General features: G+C 38.0%; 1 protein-coding gene across 1 annotated transcript in view; it reads right to left on the reverse strand.

Moving 5' to 3' along the window:
• Window positions 1–594: 594 nt before the first annotated feature.
• Window positions 595–14,624, reverse strand: part of CUNH7orf50 (chromosome unknown C7orf50 homolog) — a 32,954-nt gene continuing 18,924 nt past the window's right edge. Inside the window, exons 3-4 of the mRNA XM_054270931.1 lie at window positions 7,060–7,141; window positions 595–2,727 (exon numbers count right to left, since the gene is read on the reverse strand). Of these exons, the coding sequence (XP_054126906.1) occupies window positions 2,545–2,727; window positions 7,060–7,141 (265 nt within the window). The 3' untranslated portion in view covers window positions 595–2,544. The remainder of the gene's footprint in view (window positions 2,728–7,059; window positions 7,142–14,624) is intronic.

Consider the following 14,624-nt stretch of genomic DNA (forward strand, 5'->3'; position numbering starts at 1 on the left):
ATCTAGCAATACAGATCTCCCAAAAATGTGTGCTCTTGCATTTCCTGGCTGTTGTGAGGATGACTTGTTTGCCAAAACAAACAGCTGAAGATTCTTGAAGAAAAAGTGCAAAGTAAAAAAATGAAATGCAATTAAAGTGTCCTTTCCTATTTGCACTACAACATCAAGTATTAGACAGCTCTTAGAATATTTCATATTGAGCTCTGATATGCAAGACACAGCACCACCAAGCAGCAGTTTTACAAATCTTTTACCCAATTCAAGACCCCTCTGACCACTGGACAGTACCTACAGCAAAAGGCACGTGGCAGGAAGCACCATTCTTTGCTTTCTCTGCCAAATACAACCACAGCAACAATTACCTTCAACTGTAGCTTCTGAATTTTCCATAACTGCAAGAAGCAGAGCTCAGGACCATGACCTTCCCCCAGCAATCAGTGGGACTGAAGGGAAAGCTGGAACTGTAGCTGAGGAAGAGGAAAGCAGAGCAGGACCTACACCCAAAGGTCCATTACTGTGCTGGTGGAAGTCTCTAACTGTTTTTTTACAAATACTACTGTTCACATGGCCTCCGGATTGACAGGCCTTGTGTGCTTTTGATAGTAATTGATATAAAATGAAACATGACATTCTTGATCTACAAAGCTTCACTTCTTACAGATTTGTCAGCATTTATACATGGTCAGAACTAAGGTCCAAAAAAGGCAAATCTTGCCAAATATGTCAAAATCATAAAATGTTCCCATATTTTTGCCCAAATCTTACCTTCATCATCTTTTTTACAATTCTTTTCCAAAGTGCAGTTGCAATGTGCTCGTGCTTTTAAGCTAGGAGGTATGTTGAGTGCACAATGAGGACTCATATTTTTGTGTGACAGAGAAATCAAAAATGGTGATGTTCAAGTGTCTTGAGGGAGAACAAAAATTCTTCTCTGACATCTAAGATGGAATGATAAACTCACAAAAAGATACTTTGAAAACTTCATTCCTGAAAAATTCCTATTTTCCCTCATGGAAAGAAACAAATATCAGCTTCTGCTTGGAGGGACAGCAGCTTTTCCCAGCTGCGTATTCTCACATGTAAAATATATGACCCAAATGATCTTTATGAGTTCACTAAATGTCAGGATCACTTCTTTTTATTACAGATCCTTTTCACCAGGTTTCTCAGAGGAAGATCAGTGCTATACAGCTCAGAAAGGCTTTGGCTCTCTCCTCTGCAGCCTTCATCCAGCTGTGCCCAGAGGCACTGTCAGCAGCTCAATGAAGAACCTGGACACTGCCGCTCAATTCTGCCCCTTCTTGTGCCAAACTCCATCCCAGTTATTCTTTTAGAGGAGGGCATGCTGGTTTCTAGTCTTTTTTGGCTGAAAACATCCTTCTCAGTAAGTCAGAAAGTGTAAGTTATTTGTTATTAGTAATACATTTCATACTTTCAAAGATTTGTACTAAGCCATGACGATGAAAGCTGTCAAATCCACTCAAATGCTTCTTATTGGAAATCAGGCCTGCATATCCACAGATCCTCCCCTTCTTCAACCAAAAATTAAAGATGTAATTCCCAAAGACAGCCACTCTTCTACACCACCACACATTTCATATCGTTGTTATTAATAAAGTATGAACAATGTTTGCAGAAACATTAAAGAATCAGGTCAAGAACTCTGTATGAAAACCAGTGTTATTAAATAAGCCAATCATCCAACTTTGAGTAATTAATGTCCTTGGTTTTTACTTGAAAGCCTCACTTTCAGCATGTTCATAAGTGACAAATGTCCCCTGCCAAAAGGAATGAACATGAATTAACTCTTTTGGATGCCAGTTGCAAGAGGAAGAGGAAAATGCAATACTGGCAGGCTGGAAACAGCACAGCACTTCTGATTGTAGGCTAATTTTAGCTACAATGTGATGATTTCACCACATATAGTCAAGGATTTGATCTGTTCCCATCTGTGCATTATCTGAGTATCTAAACAATTGCCCTAATGCATTTGAAAACTTGAAAATATAAAAAGAAAACCAACAAAGCTGATGGCATCTCCAGATCATCATGTGAAGTACTAATAAGCAACTGTGTTATACAACCTGTGTTCAACAGACTGAAAATGACCTTTCCCAGATCCAAGTGACATTCTTCTGAAGCTGAAAGTGAGAGATTACAGCTGGCTGAGCATGCACTCTACTGTACACTCATTTTAAAAGCTGCCATTGTAAAAGACCCTCCAGGCTTTATGTTGGTTCCTTTGCTCTTCATATTAAGAGCTGCAATGTTCCTCATATTTAACAGTAATTAGAGGGGGAAATGGAGAAAAACTAAGGAGAGGGAGAGAGGTTTATTCTTCTAAAGAGGTGCAATAAGATTAATAGCAATACTATGGGCTATATATGTTATTTTTATTTCATCACCTCAAAACATGATAAATATTTTCAATTGGAAAAAAATTACGAGTATAAAATTTAGCATTATCTTTACAAATCCTTTACAGCCTCTGTATGTGACATGCTCTCCTTCCCTCCACCAAACAATTATGACACAGAAATACTCTCAGGACAGCAGTTGTAGAACTTGTCTGATGCGCTCACACTTCCCCAGCAGGTTTGGGTCTTCTCCATCAGAACCATCAAATTCCTTCATAAAAGCTTCAGCTTTCTGCACAGTTTTGTCTCGTGCATTGCCCTGAAGCCCTTGCAGATAATCCAGTAAAATGGTGAAATACTTGTCTGGAACCTTGGAAGAAAAAACAAAAGGAAGGAAAAACAGGTTTATTATCTCCGTTCTCAAAATGCATTCACAATCACGTCACAGCATCACCTGAAAAACAATCAGGAGACTGGCACAGGCTTTGGTGTTCGCCAAGGTCCAACTGCAAGTGGAAATCCAAGTGGAAATGTTTCCTGCCAAGGTTCAAGCTGCCAGGAGGATGGATGGACTCTGGTGAGAGGACTGTCATGTGCTCAGATGGGCAAAGCATCTGAGAGGAAATGCTCAGCAGATGTGGAAACGCTGATCAGCAAATGCAAACACTGCCTGACAGGGAGCCCAAGGCTCTGAGGGTTGGTGGAAGAAAAAACAAAACACATTAGCCAAACCCTCCTTTTGGAAACACACATGTAAATCTCACTAAATTCAGTGAGAATTGCATGCATATGTCTGAGGGAAGATTTTTGCTGGAATTCCCCTCACCCTTACCCAAAAACTGTTTGCTAAGATGAGATACCACCCACCATCGCACACTTTGACAGAATGCTTATACAAAGGACTAGAATTTAATTTGAAAAACAAACTCAAATTCAGACATATGGAAATAATTTTTAAATCATGCTGACTAAAACTGATAGGCTCTACCAACATGTCTAACATTAAAAGCACTTTAGTCATCTACAGTTGCATTATCCACATTTCACTCCCTTTCTAATTAACTAGTCAGAGATTAAGTTTTAGCTTATCTGGTACAACATACAATTTAAATGATCATTATATTAATCTGGACAATAATTTAGCAAGGACTTTGGAAGGATTTATTCAGTACTTCATACTGAAGTACTTTAAAAAGGAATATGTGAACAGACCTACGCTGATCTCAACTTCATGTTGTGTATCTGTGGAGCAGGTTTCAGCCAATAACAGGATATTTTTTGCTGTGAATCATGAGATGTTAAAATGATCTCACCCTGCAAATATGTTTCTCCATGTTTAACTTTACACATATAACTTGACATGAGTTAAGTTAAACACATACGTAAGTATTTAAAGGATTCGAGAGTAATTATTCGAGAGCGGTTTCGATTCTGCAAAGTATCAACATTTCAGAGAAGACAGAGCTTCAACAGACACTTAATTTACAACTTATTTCTCCATGGACATTTGGCAGCCGAACTTTGATCACTAAAACTTCTATCACTCCAAAAGAAGAGGAAGAAAGAATATTCCAACATTGCCTTCATCAATCAGGGTATTACAAAGTAATAAATCAAAACTTAAGTCTGCGTTCAGCCTTGTAACTTGTACACTATGGAAAACCTTTTAATTCTTCACACAAACACTCTTGCATTAAAGAAACAATTCATCTACAAAAGAAATATTAATTTTACAATGACTAACACTGAAATGGATGATATATGAAGTGTTGTTATACTATACAAATCAAACACAGTGAAAAATATCTATATTTTTGAAAGTTTTCACTCACAATAAGGTGGCACTAATAACAGATGAACTCATTTAGACACAAACAATTCCAGTGTGACAGTGTTCCTTTAATGCAGATATTCAGTACTGAGCTTTTAATGTCAGTAACATTTTCACATTTCAAACCTTGGCCAAATTATCTCTGTAATTTACAACTCTTGTTCTCAGAGCTCATGGCATAGACATACCTGTGGAAGTACAGTTGTTATTATTATATCATTTAAGCAAACTGCTTGAGGGGGCAATTGAAAGCCTGCTCTAAATTTAGAAATCCTAAGTGTGCAGACTTAACACGAGGCTGCCTGAAGCCTAGAAAACATTTAGCATTTGGCCCTAAGGGTGTCCTGATGTTCAAAAAGTCTGATTTTTTTCCTTTAACATAACACAGCTCTGAGGTTTATTTCATCAGGAGCTCACAACACAGCACCCTGTGGGCAAGGTAAGATCATATTTCCTCCTGGCTTACACAGACAGCAGAGTCATAGCAAGGGCTGGAACACACAAAGAAAGTTAATGAAATCCAAATTTTAATTCTTCAAATACAGTAGTACAAAAGCAGTAATTTCAGGGGTCTTGATGAGGTTTTCCAAGGAGGAACACAATCCTTCTTCCAAGGTCAGTTCAAGGCTGGTTTGAAATTGGAGATCAAGATCTCCCAGCACGGCTCTGGAAGTCAAAGCCAGGCTTATGGGATTTTGTTATTATTCTTTTGTTAAACTGTTTTGACCTTTTTCTTGTTTCTTTTTCTCTCTCTCACACCAATCTTGCCTCTGTCCTAACTTCCTAATATACACTGGAGCTGATTAATACGGAAATAATCCCAAGTGAAATAATTCCTGTCTTTGGGAAAAGCAGGGAAACACTAGGAAAGAATACCAGGAAAAGAACAGTTCTCACTTTTAATTTATCCTCTGTATTTTCAGACCTGGAGACCTGCAGACACCCACCTATTTTGCAAAGCAAACACAGATACCAGCAGAGAGAAGTTCAGCTCGTTGCTGCCAGGCTGCATTTTGGGTCACCTTCCAAGGAAACTTCAGCCACCCCACCACACCCCAAAATCCAAAAGCTGAAGACTGATCTAGCAACTTCCTAAAATGCTGTGCCAGGTGATAAAGACCAACAAATAACCTAGTGTTTATTTAATCCTGGGTGCTGGAGAAGTATGCACACCATAGGTACACAGGCCTGGCTTGGAAGTTGTCAGCCAGCCACCAGATGGATTTTAAAGGAGCTTAAAACATCATTTATCTAGCAAATTTTAAAACCTCAACTTATTTCTTACAGAAAGAGGCCTATCAGTACAGGAAACTCAATTCAGGCCTTTGCATGGCTCTTCAGGAGGCATCCAAGTGACACCATGAGATCAAAGATGTGGCTTAGGAAGGAAAGAAACTTCTGTCTCCTTTTGTACTTTAGTCATGCTTGGATTACCAACAGATTTCATTCTGTAATGGACAGGAAGTTGAATTTGGGTATAAAAAAATATTCAAAAGAAGCTGGGTGTGCCCTCCCTATGGTCCTGATGAAGAAAGAGACTTCATCATATGCTTAATTATAAGCACTTGAGCAGTTCACTGAATTCACTGAATCTGGATGCAGATGTTAAGCATTCTCTGAAGCTCATATTCAATGCTCCTCTGATTATTAAACTACAAAATATGTGAATTTAAATAAATCAGAGCACTTCCATCAGAATTTTAAGAAAAAGGAAGTTTCATTTCAGTGTTGAGAAATAAGGAGTTAAACTGTGTTTTGATACATAAAACAAATGCTACTTACAGTTCATTGTGTCCCAGCATATTTCAACACAAAACCAAAGTAAACAGGTAAAAAAGTAAAAACATCCTTCTGCCTGCCAAACAATTTCTAGGTAGCTTTGAAGAGCATACACTGATTTTGAAAGGCTGATAAGACTTTAAAGAGAGAAACTTTAAAAAACAGAAGACAGAGCAAACAACCCAGAACCCAAAATCAAATTTGTATTCTGCAACCCATCTTGCTAAAGTATTTACACCATGTGAACATTTTGGCCTTCATGAAACTCTGTTGTTAATTATCTGGCTGTCTAAATAGGTAACACCCAATGTCAGGTGATTTGCTTTAGAACTGCTGACTAATTTGGGTCAGGATGATTGGTATGAGTAAATGTTCAAGTGTACACAAAAAAATCAGCAAAACTTAACTGAATGTCAACAAAATGAACCAACAAGTGAAGCATTGTGCAAATGGGCAGAGGTTTGTTCTATTGCACAACAAAATTAATGACCTGACACCCTCATTTGATACCACAATGGTCAGATACTTATAGGAAATTCAATGTGTGTTGTTTCTTAAGTTATGAAATGAACAGATTTCAGTATGGATTCAAGCCTGGCTTCTGGTTATACTTTATGCTTTTCACAATCAACATCAGGTTTCACTTATATTTAAATGAGAGAGCTATTTTAACATCTTGGCAATATGGTTGTACATCCTCCATGGAGCCCAGAGATATCTGAAACAATATGAGAACTGTGGTTTGCAGTATTGGGTTCCACATTAGGAAATTCAAACTAAGGATATGACTCAAATTCTCAGCAAACCTCAGATTTAAATAAATCATGAATCTGCTCTCTTTATGCTTGCTATATATCAAGTATAAAAATCTAGCATGCACAGGACAATGATCACCAAAATAAAAAGATCAATGACAAGCAATTATAATGCTTCAGCATCTTGGTTAAAAACAAAGTAATTTGTAAGTTACTAAAAAATTATGAGACAAGTGCATGGCTAGTACTAGGAAGTTTTGGTTAATAAAGAATAGCTATACCTAATGTATAAGACTGTATCATATTTGTTCTGAGAAAAAGCAGCATGAATACAAACCTTCTCTTTATCATACATGTGCAGGAGAAGCCATGTCTGTCTTGTCTTCTGAAATTTCCATTCTTCTGGGTTTTTAGACCAGCTGTAGAAAATTAGGGGAAAAATTGTTTAAATGGAATATTGTGATATCAAAACATTCTTTATTTAGAAAATATTCCCTACAAGGCTTCCAAGTGACTTTGTATGCATGACACAGAGTGTCATGGCACTGTGGGACACAGACACTGGCATACATTTTGTACAGGGCCACCTATCTTCTCTGCAAAAAATTATAGGAGATATTACAGACAAGAAGGTAAGAAATTTTCTTTAGAAATCTCTGATTCCTTGAAGTTAAATATCAAATCCCACCCCTCAGCTTTGGCCAGTCCTTTATGACAGGTCACTGCCCACATTTGACCAGGACAATGGAGCACCCCAAATCCTTACCCCTGCTGCAGGGCTAACTGAGAATTTGGGGAGGTGCAGGGGACAAGAATCAAGCTTGGGTTTCAGAAAGTTGCTGTTTCACAATTAATTGAAATTTATATGAAATTAAGCAGCCTCTGAAGGACTGGAAGGAGAGACTTGTGCTACAATGGTCACCTCAGCCATGGCTGCAGCCCATCACAGATGGCTGCTCTAAACAGACAAAATTCATCCTTCAGCAGCAAATGTTTTAAGGCTTGGGCTTGTCTAAATCAGGACTTAAATATTTATATTTATAGGCTAGAAAAATGGGGGTTTTATGTCTCTCTCTCTCTCTCATGAAGAATACCCAATACTGTTAAAAGTGAGAGGCTGAACAAATGATTAACATCTGCAAATGTTTGCTGGCTGTTTGGCAAACACATTTTCAATATACAAAATTTTAGCTGGGTTAAAATAGCACATTCTTGTGCATCTTGAACATGTTTTTAAAGCTGGTATATTTTGGTTTAGATAAAGGCATTTATTTCTATTAAAAATGAACAAACCAGTAAATCTATCTATGAAATGAAGACTGTTTTCTAAAATAATGTGTTTGAAAATTAGTATTGTGACATGTACAAAATCTGACAGCACACTAAAGTATCATTTGAAAAGAAAGAAAAAAAAATAAGGAGAAAACCCAGAAACTTTCACATTTATTTGATTTTTCTCTAAAGAAAAGTAGGTCTCCAGAGGGTAGCATGCAAGATGCCATTAATGTTCCAGCTTGGTTTACACAGCAATAGAGAGCACAGAAATCAGTTGAAAAGCCAGCTGGGTATGAGAATTAGTATTGTTTAAACACTGTCAAGTCCAATAAAGCAAAAGAGTCCTCATCTTTGGTGAATGCTGCACCAGCAAATACATTGTTCAGTCAATTCAATGAAAGAGAAAAAAAAAATGAGACCACAAATTTGTATAGAAAGGTTTCATGGAAGTCTCTGAAGAAAACCTAAAGAGAAATTATTGTCTTGATGTTCAAATTCAGAATAAAGAAAAAGAATCACAGCTCATTAGGGTTATCATCAGCTAAATATATTAAAATAGCTTATAACCAAAATATAAGGTAAAAATCAGACCATTAACAGTAAATCAGGAAGGACAGACAAAACCAATAACCTCAATATATCATCCTTTATGTGCTTGAGCTAAACCCTACAGATGAGCTGAGTTAGAGGCTTCTTTTGGAATAATAATATAGTAGCCAAATAAGTTGCCAGAAGTTTTCAAAACAGATATTGCACAAAAGCAGGAGGCCAAAAAGCTGACTGATACAAGTTATAGAATTAAATGAAAAACTATTTTTATGGTGAAACCATCCCTTCTCCCATCATCCCCAGCCCAGAACCCAAAGTACTCTTAAAACAAAAACACACAACCCTTGGTGTCTTTGCAGCAAGGTACCCAGCTGGACAACAAATGACACCACATGAAGTGGTGGTGAGGAGCCAACAGAGAATGAAGTAAAAATGACTTTTCTTGAGGGTGCAGTTTGTGGGGCCAACAGCAACCTGCTCATCTGTACCCACTGATTCTGTTTGCCAGGCAAACACAGCAGCTCCTGACAGAGAAACTGGGACTTCTTCAGGAAGTCCTTCAAAACAAACAAAATAATGCAATGCCAGTGGTTTTTTAGGCTATTCTTTTATGAGGCTCATCCTCAAGAAGAAGGTAAGTTTAGAATTCTTTTCTATGTAAATAAAGCCTGGAAACAGTTCACATTACAGTCTTTGCAAGGCGACAAGAACAAGCTGAGTGACAGATCTGTGACTGCATCCCAGGAAAACAGTTCCTCTGCTAATGAAAACCTTTAACATATGTTTGTATTTCTCTAAACTATTCTATGTATTTCAACATTTGTGATGATACCCATTGGTTGGACACGCCACATAGCACTCTGAATCTTCTACTCTGCTAATTTTATGTTTCTACCACAGTATCACCTGAGTACTGTTGGCACTGAAACTTAAAAAATACAGCCTGATTTCACTTAATCTCCTATAAAACTATAGGATGTTAAAATATCTTTATTACCTAGTTTATAAACAACTGAGACCAACAAATGAGTGCACTATGAGGTTAATTGCTCCTATTAACCTATTACCAAAACCATATGCTCTCTTCTACAAGTTAAGGAGAGTTGTTGTACTCCTGCATCCAAGACTCCATATGGACTTTAACTCCTGTGAATTCTCTTGCAGAAACAAACAAAAGTTTTAGTTTGTCTTCCTGAAAGTTTCTGCTCTATATACACCACAGTAATTCATATAAACAACAAATACTTTAACATAATCAACTGCAGAAAGGGCATTTGTGTCCATTATAGCACCAGAGCCTCACAAGGCATTTCTTTTGTTTTGTGATCTGTCCTATCAGAATTAAATGCTACATTATTAAAACAAGAAAAAATAGTATTTTCCTTAATAGCTATAGGTGTATTCCTATTTTCAGAAAATACTCCAAAGTTTTTAACTGGTACTCCATCCATGGTTGAATCAACAATGCCTGTTTCTTCTCCTTCAGGCAAATGGTCCTTCTCTTGACCCAAACTCCTATCAAACTGTGGGCAAAACACTCCTGATAATGGGTGCACAATCTCTAATGCAGATAACATGACAGCTGCTCTCCCAACAGTTATTAAAATAAAATTTTTCCACTGATTGCTATGATTATGGCAGCTTTTTCCTACTCCTGTGACAGCTCTGAAATCTATGGAAAAGAATCACTCCATGACGAAGTGAGAGCAGTACCTCCTGTTATCAGGATGACATCATTAGTACATTTTTAGAAATGCTCAACTTCTAAACTAGAAAACTTCAACCCTTATAACACAAGAGAGATTTCATTTTGCTGTTTACATGCAGATAAGCTTCCTTGACATACTACAGCAGGAAAAAAGGCTTTTCCTTTGAGTGATCAAATATACAGAGCAAAACCAACCACATTACAGTTAAACCCCTTTTTTTTTACAGACAATTGCAACCTATTTCACAGTTTGAATTCATATGGTAGATTTTGGAATGATCTGTGTCATGATCTAGTACAAACTATGGAATTGGTTGAAAAATATACATGTGTAAAACATGTATTATTCCAGGGTGCCTCGCACTAATTTTCAATATATTGTACAAACACTAATTGCCTTCTTTACACAGCTAATGTTTGAATCTTTCTCATGAGCTCCAGCTCATTGAAAAAGCACATTGGTTGACTTTAGTTAAAGAGAACTTAAATGTTTGTGCAAATGATCTTCCTAAATAGCTTTGAAATTGAATAGACAGAGGAAATGAATCAAATAAATCAAGCAGCTTAGGAAATTTTACATTTGGGCTTTTGTTTTTTAGCAGGAGAGCCTCATATAGAAAAACTGCCCAAGATTCTCACTGGTCTATCTCATAAATGATTTTTAGTGTGTCTACAGTCGTCTCCCATAAATCTACTCCCAAAACATGGGAATTCAGGCAGCGCAAGGAGGCAAACAGAAGGCAACTGGAGTGTGCAGGGCAGAGCTCTCGCTGGGGTGTCCCGGGAGAAGGAGATGGGGAAAGAAAAGCAGGCAAATTGGTTCCAGAAACACAGTATGAAAAAAACATCATTGTTACAAATTGGATTCAGAAAGTCAACACAATGCATCTGCTGAGACTACTGGCCAGGACAAAACTCTACAGAGCTGTCACAACCATCAAATAACCACTGAGTGCAGAAAAGCTCAGGGCTGAGAATCAACCATTTTACTGATTCCACTTGAAAAAATTATTGGGTGGGAGAAAAGTCTCCAGAAACCAGAAAGACAGACAGGGATGTGACTGCTGACACCTTCCAGAGCACACCAGAGTACTGCTGTGTGCCAGATGCAAGGACACCTCACCTACATCCACTGCTCCAGATGAGTGCCCCTGGCAGTGCAGCCCACCCTGGAGACACTTTTCAGCCTCAGTATCTACCCAAGGAAAAGCAGATTGCCATCAAATTTGGATTTCTCCAGCACACAGCCCAGGTTTAGCATCAGGGAATTAACCTGAAAGTTTTCTCCAGCCCTGAGGAGCAGCTCAGAGCACAGGTTCCGGCAGCTCTCCTATGATTTATCCCATGTCTGACATCCCCAAGCTTCCCTCCAGGTCTGGCCCATTGCACCAAAGTCAGAGCTTCACAGAAAAGATCCATGGAAAACATTAAAAGCATTGACAACACTACACAGAAATGGTGACGTTCTTCCTCTGGGTACTTTTCTGTTTTGATACACAGATTCACCACTCTGCAATTTGTCCTTAAGGATCACCTGTGTCCTTCCACCCCAAGGAAGAATGAACAAGAGTTATGGCACACAATTAAAGCTTGCAGGAATCAAGTTAGACCCTTTATTCCCCCAACTGTCTGCAAACAGCATCATTCCTTAGCTCACCACCCTACCCATAAAATGTGGATAACAGGTGTTTCCTCAATAAAGAGCAACCATACTCCAAATAATTCCCTTCAAGATATTTAAAGCCTTGCTGAAACCCTTGGCACTCAAGGGATGTGCTGGAATATTTCACAGTGCAATGCACACAATTGCAGCCTCTTTAAAAAACCCCATGCACTGGTGTTAAAGACAACTCACTGCCCTTATAAGGCCTGAATTTGGAAACCCTGAATGCTGTTATCAGGGCAGTCCAGAGGTGAGTCCAACGCACATATGGCCAACAGGTGAGCAGGGAATACTGCACCTCAAAGAGGCTCCCTGGAACCCCTGGAAGCAGCACAGAGGGAGCAAAAATTTGGCATAAGCTCAGTCTTGTGGAAGAAGAGCCATTTTATGGATGGAGGTTTTATATGGATATATAAAAAATATATGGATGTGGATGGAAGTTTAACACATGCCCTTATAGAGCATATAGTGAAGTAGGAATAATAATTTTTTCTCCAGTTACAACACGTACAATTATTTAAAGGGAAATGTAAAAGTGTTTATTTTTATTGGGGGTATTCAGAGTTTCTTCTATTTCTCTCTGGGGTATTTAAAATGGATTTACTTTTACAAAGATGTTTTTTGAATGTCTGGTGTTCCACACAAAACTGCATGCCCAGAAAGCTGCCTCATGGAGAACTTCATTGCTCAACCCAATGTAAGAAGAAATCTCAGTTCAAGACTCTGTGATGCTGATTGCTCTCATTTGGAAAGAACAGCCAAAATTTAAATTCTACATAGATTTTCTGAGACTGGACTGCAATGGCTGTAGTTAAAATCCTGGAAGCACAGACCTGTGGTAAGACCCAATATTAGGCATAAGAGACAACTACAGCCTTTAATTGTGTTTTTCTCATATTATGGATGAATCTGTTTATGCCCTAACTCCAATCCTTAGAGAAAGTTAATATATTTATGCTGATATTCTCAAATCCATTTTGGAATCTAACTAAATTATGACTCAGATAAAGGTTTTTCTTATTTTCCTGGAAGAAAGAAAAGACACTAATGGAGCTCGTTTGCCAAAAGAAAACTTTCTAAAATTGTCAACAGATTTTAGAATCAGTGCCACATTTTTGGTTGAAAATCCTGGCAGCATTTTTCAATCTGTGGTTTAAAAACATTTTTTAATATATTCTTCCATCTGGTTCAGACACAGTATAATGACTATAGACTTGTGAAAAGGGAAGGGGAGGAAGCTCTTTTTAAATTTAGGAATCACACATGCAGGAAAAAATAAATGTGCTTTTAAGTGTCCCATTTTTGTCCTGATGTCCAGTATTAGGACAGATTGCATCTGTATAGCAAACAGGTCACAGGATTTTCTTAGAAAGTATTTATAAAGTGAAAGGAAGGGGCCTTTGTGCCATAAAGCCAAGTTTGATTAGATCTACATAAAATATTTATCAGAGCTTATCTTTTATTGCATGTACTTTTATCACTTGCCATTATTTGTAAGGTTTTATATTATGTTTGCATCCTGCAGCTTCAGCCAGGCTTGAAATCCTCTTCCTCCCCCACCACAGGCCCCGTTCAAACGCAACATGAGACATTGCCTTGAAGAGCTTCAAGTATAAACAGATGAGACAGATGATTGGTGGGAAGAAAAGCTGACCCAGAAAATTGTAACAATGCCTCAAAACCATGCAGCAGGTCGTGGGGAGAGCTCCTGTCTCGTACATCTGGTACAAGTGAGGTGCCTCCCTGGGATTCAGCTTCTCACAGGCACCAACCCACCTGCAAATGCCAACAGCATTCAACCTTTGTGATTTCTTTAAAAATTATTTTCTTGATATAGTTATTTAGTTGCTGGTATCCACATTAGCCCACCTGCAGCAAAACTGCATTTTGATTTGAAAAAAAAAATATATAGCAGTAATAATGTGTTGAGAATTTGCTGTTGTTCTCAGTAATAACACAAAGGTCAGGCTTGAAAGCCCACAGCTACCATTACTGTATTTCTAAGCTAAATGTGCTTTTTATTTTACATACATTCATAAAAAGAACACAAAGCAGGAATTGAATTATCACAGAAGAAGAATAAAAAATAGAATTTGAGCTCTTCACAGCCAATCTGTTCTGCTCCTGCAAGGAATATACAACCAAGTGCTATCCCAAAGTCCCATCTCCTCTCCAGATGTCCATCTTTTCTTGCACTTAATTCTGGTCACACTGATTCCTGCACCAGCAATAAGGGAAAGGGAAAATGAAAACAACTGTTATGGCTCCCTCCCATGAAGAACATCCTGGGGGGTACGACCAGATAAAGAGGGCCCCACACTCTGTATGAAAATCATGTACGGAGCCAGCTGCATGTAAAAATCCTTTCCAAAAGTTGGCACAAGTCCATTTATATAAATGCTTTCTGAAGATCAGATGAGCGATATGCTACCAGACTCAGAGAAAACAAATATGGTCAATTCTCTTCTCCCTTACTGTTACACCAAAAAAAAAATGTCCAATTGTGGTGCAGCATACTCCTGCAAAGGCACAGATTCAAAATGAGGAGCTCATTTTCGTTGCTTTTAAAATTTTAAATCACCTTCTAAAACTTTAAATGTCCAAACAAAGAACAAAACAAAAAAGTACACCATCAAAAAAAAAAAAAAAAAAAACACACACACACCAAAAACCACACCAAAACCCAGAAAAAACCATCCAAACTTTT

This window comes from Melozone crissalis, unplaced genomic scaffold (assembly GCF_028551555.1).
Source record: "Melozone crissalis strain CALT ecotype California unplaced genomic scaffold, PUWL_Pcris_2 ptg000012l_1, whole genome shotgun sequence".
NCBI lineage: Eukaryota > Metazoa > Chordata > Aves > Passeriformes > Passerellidae > Melozone > Melozone crissalis.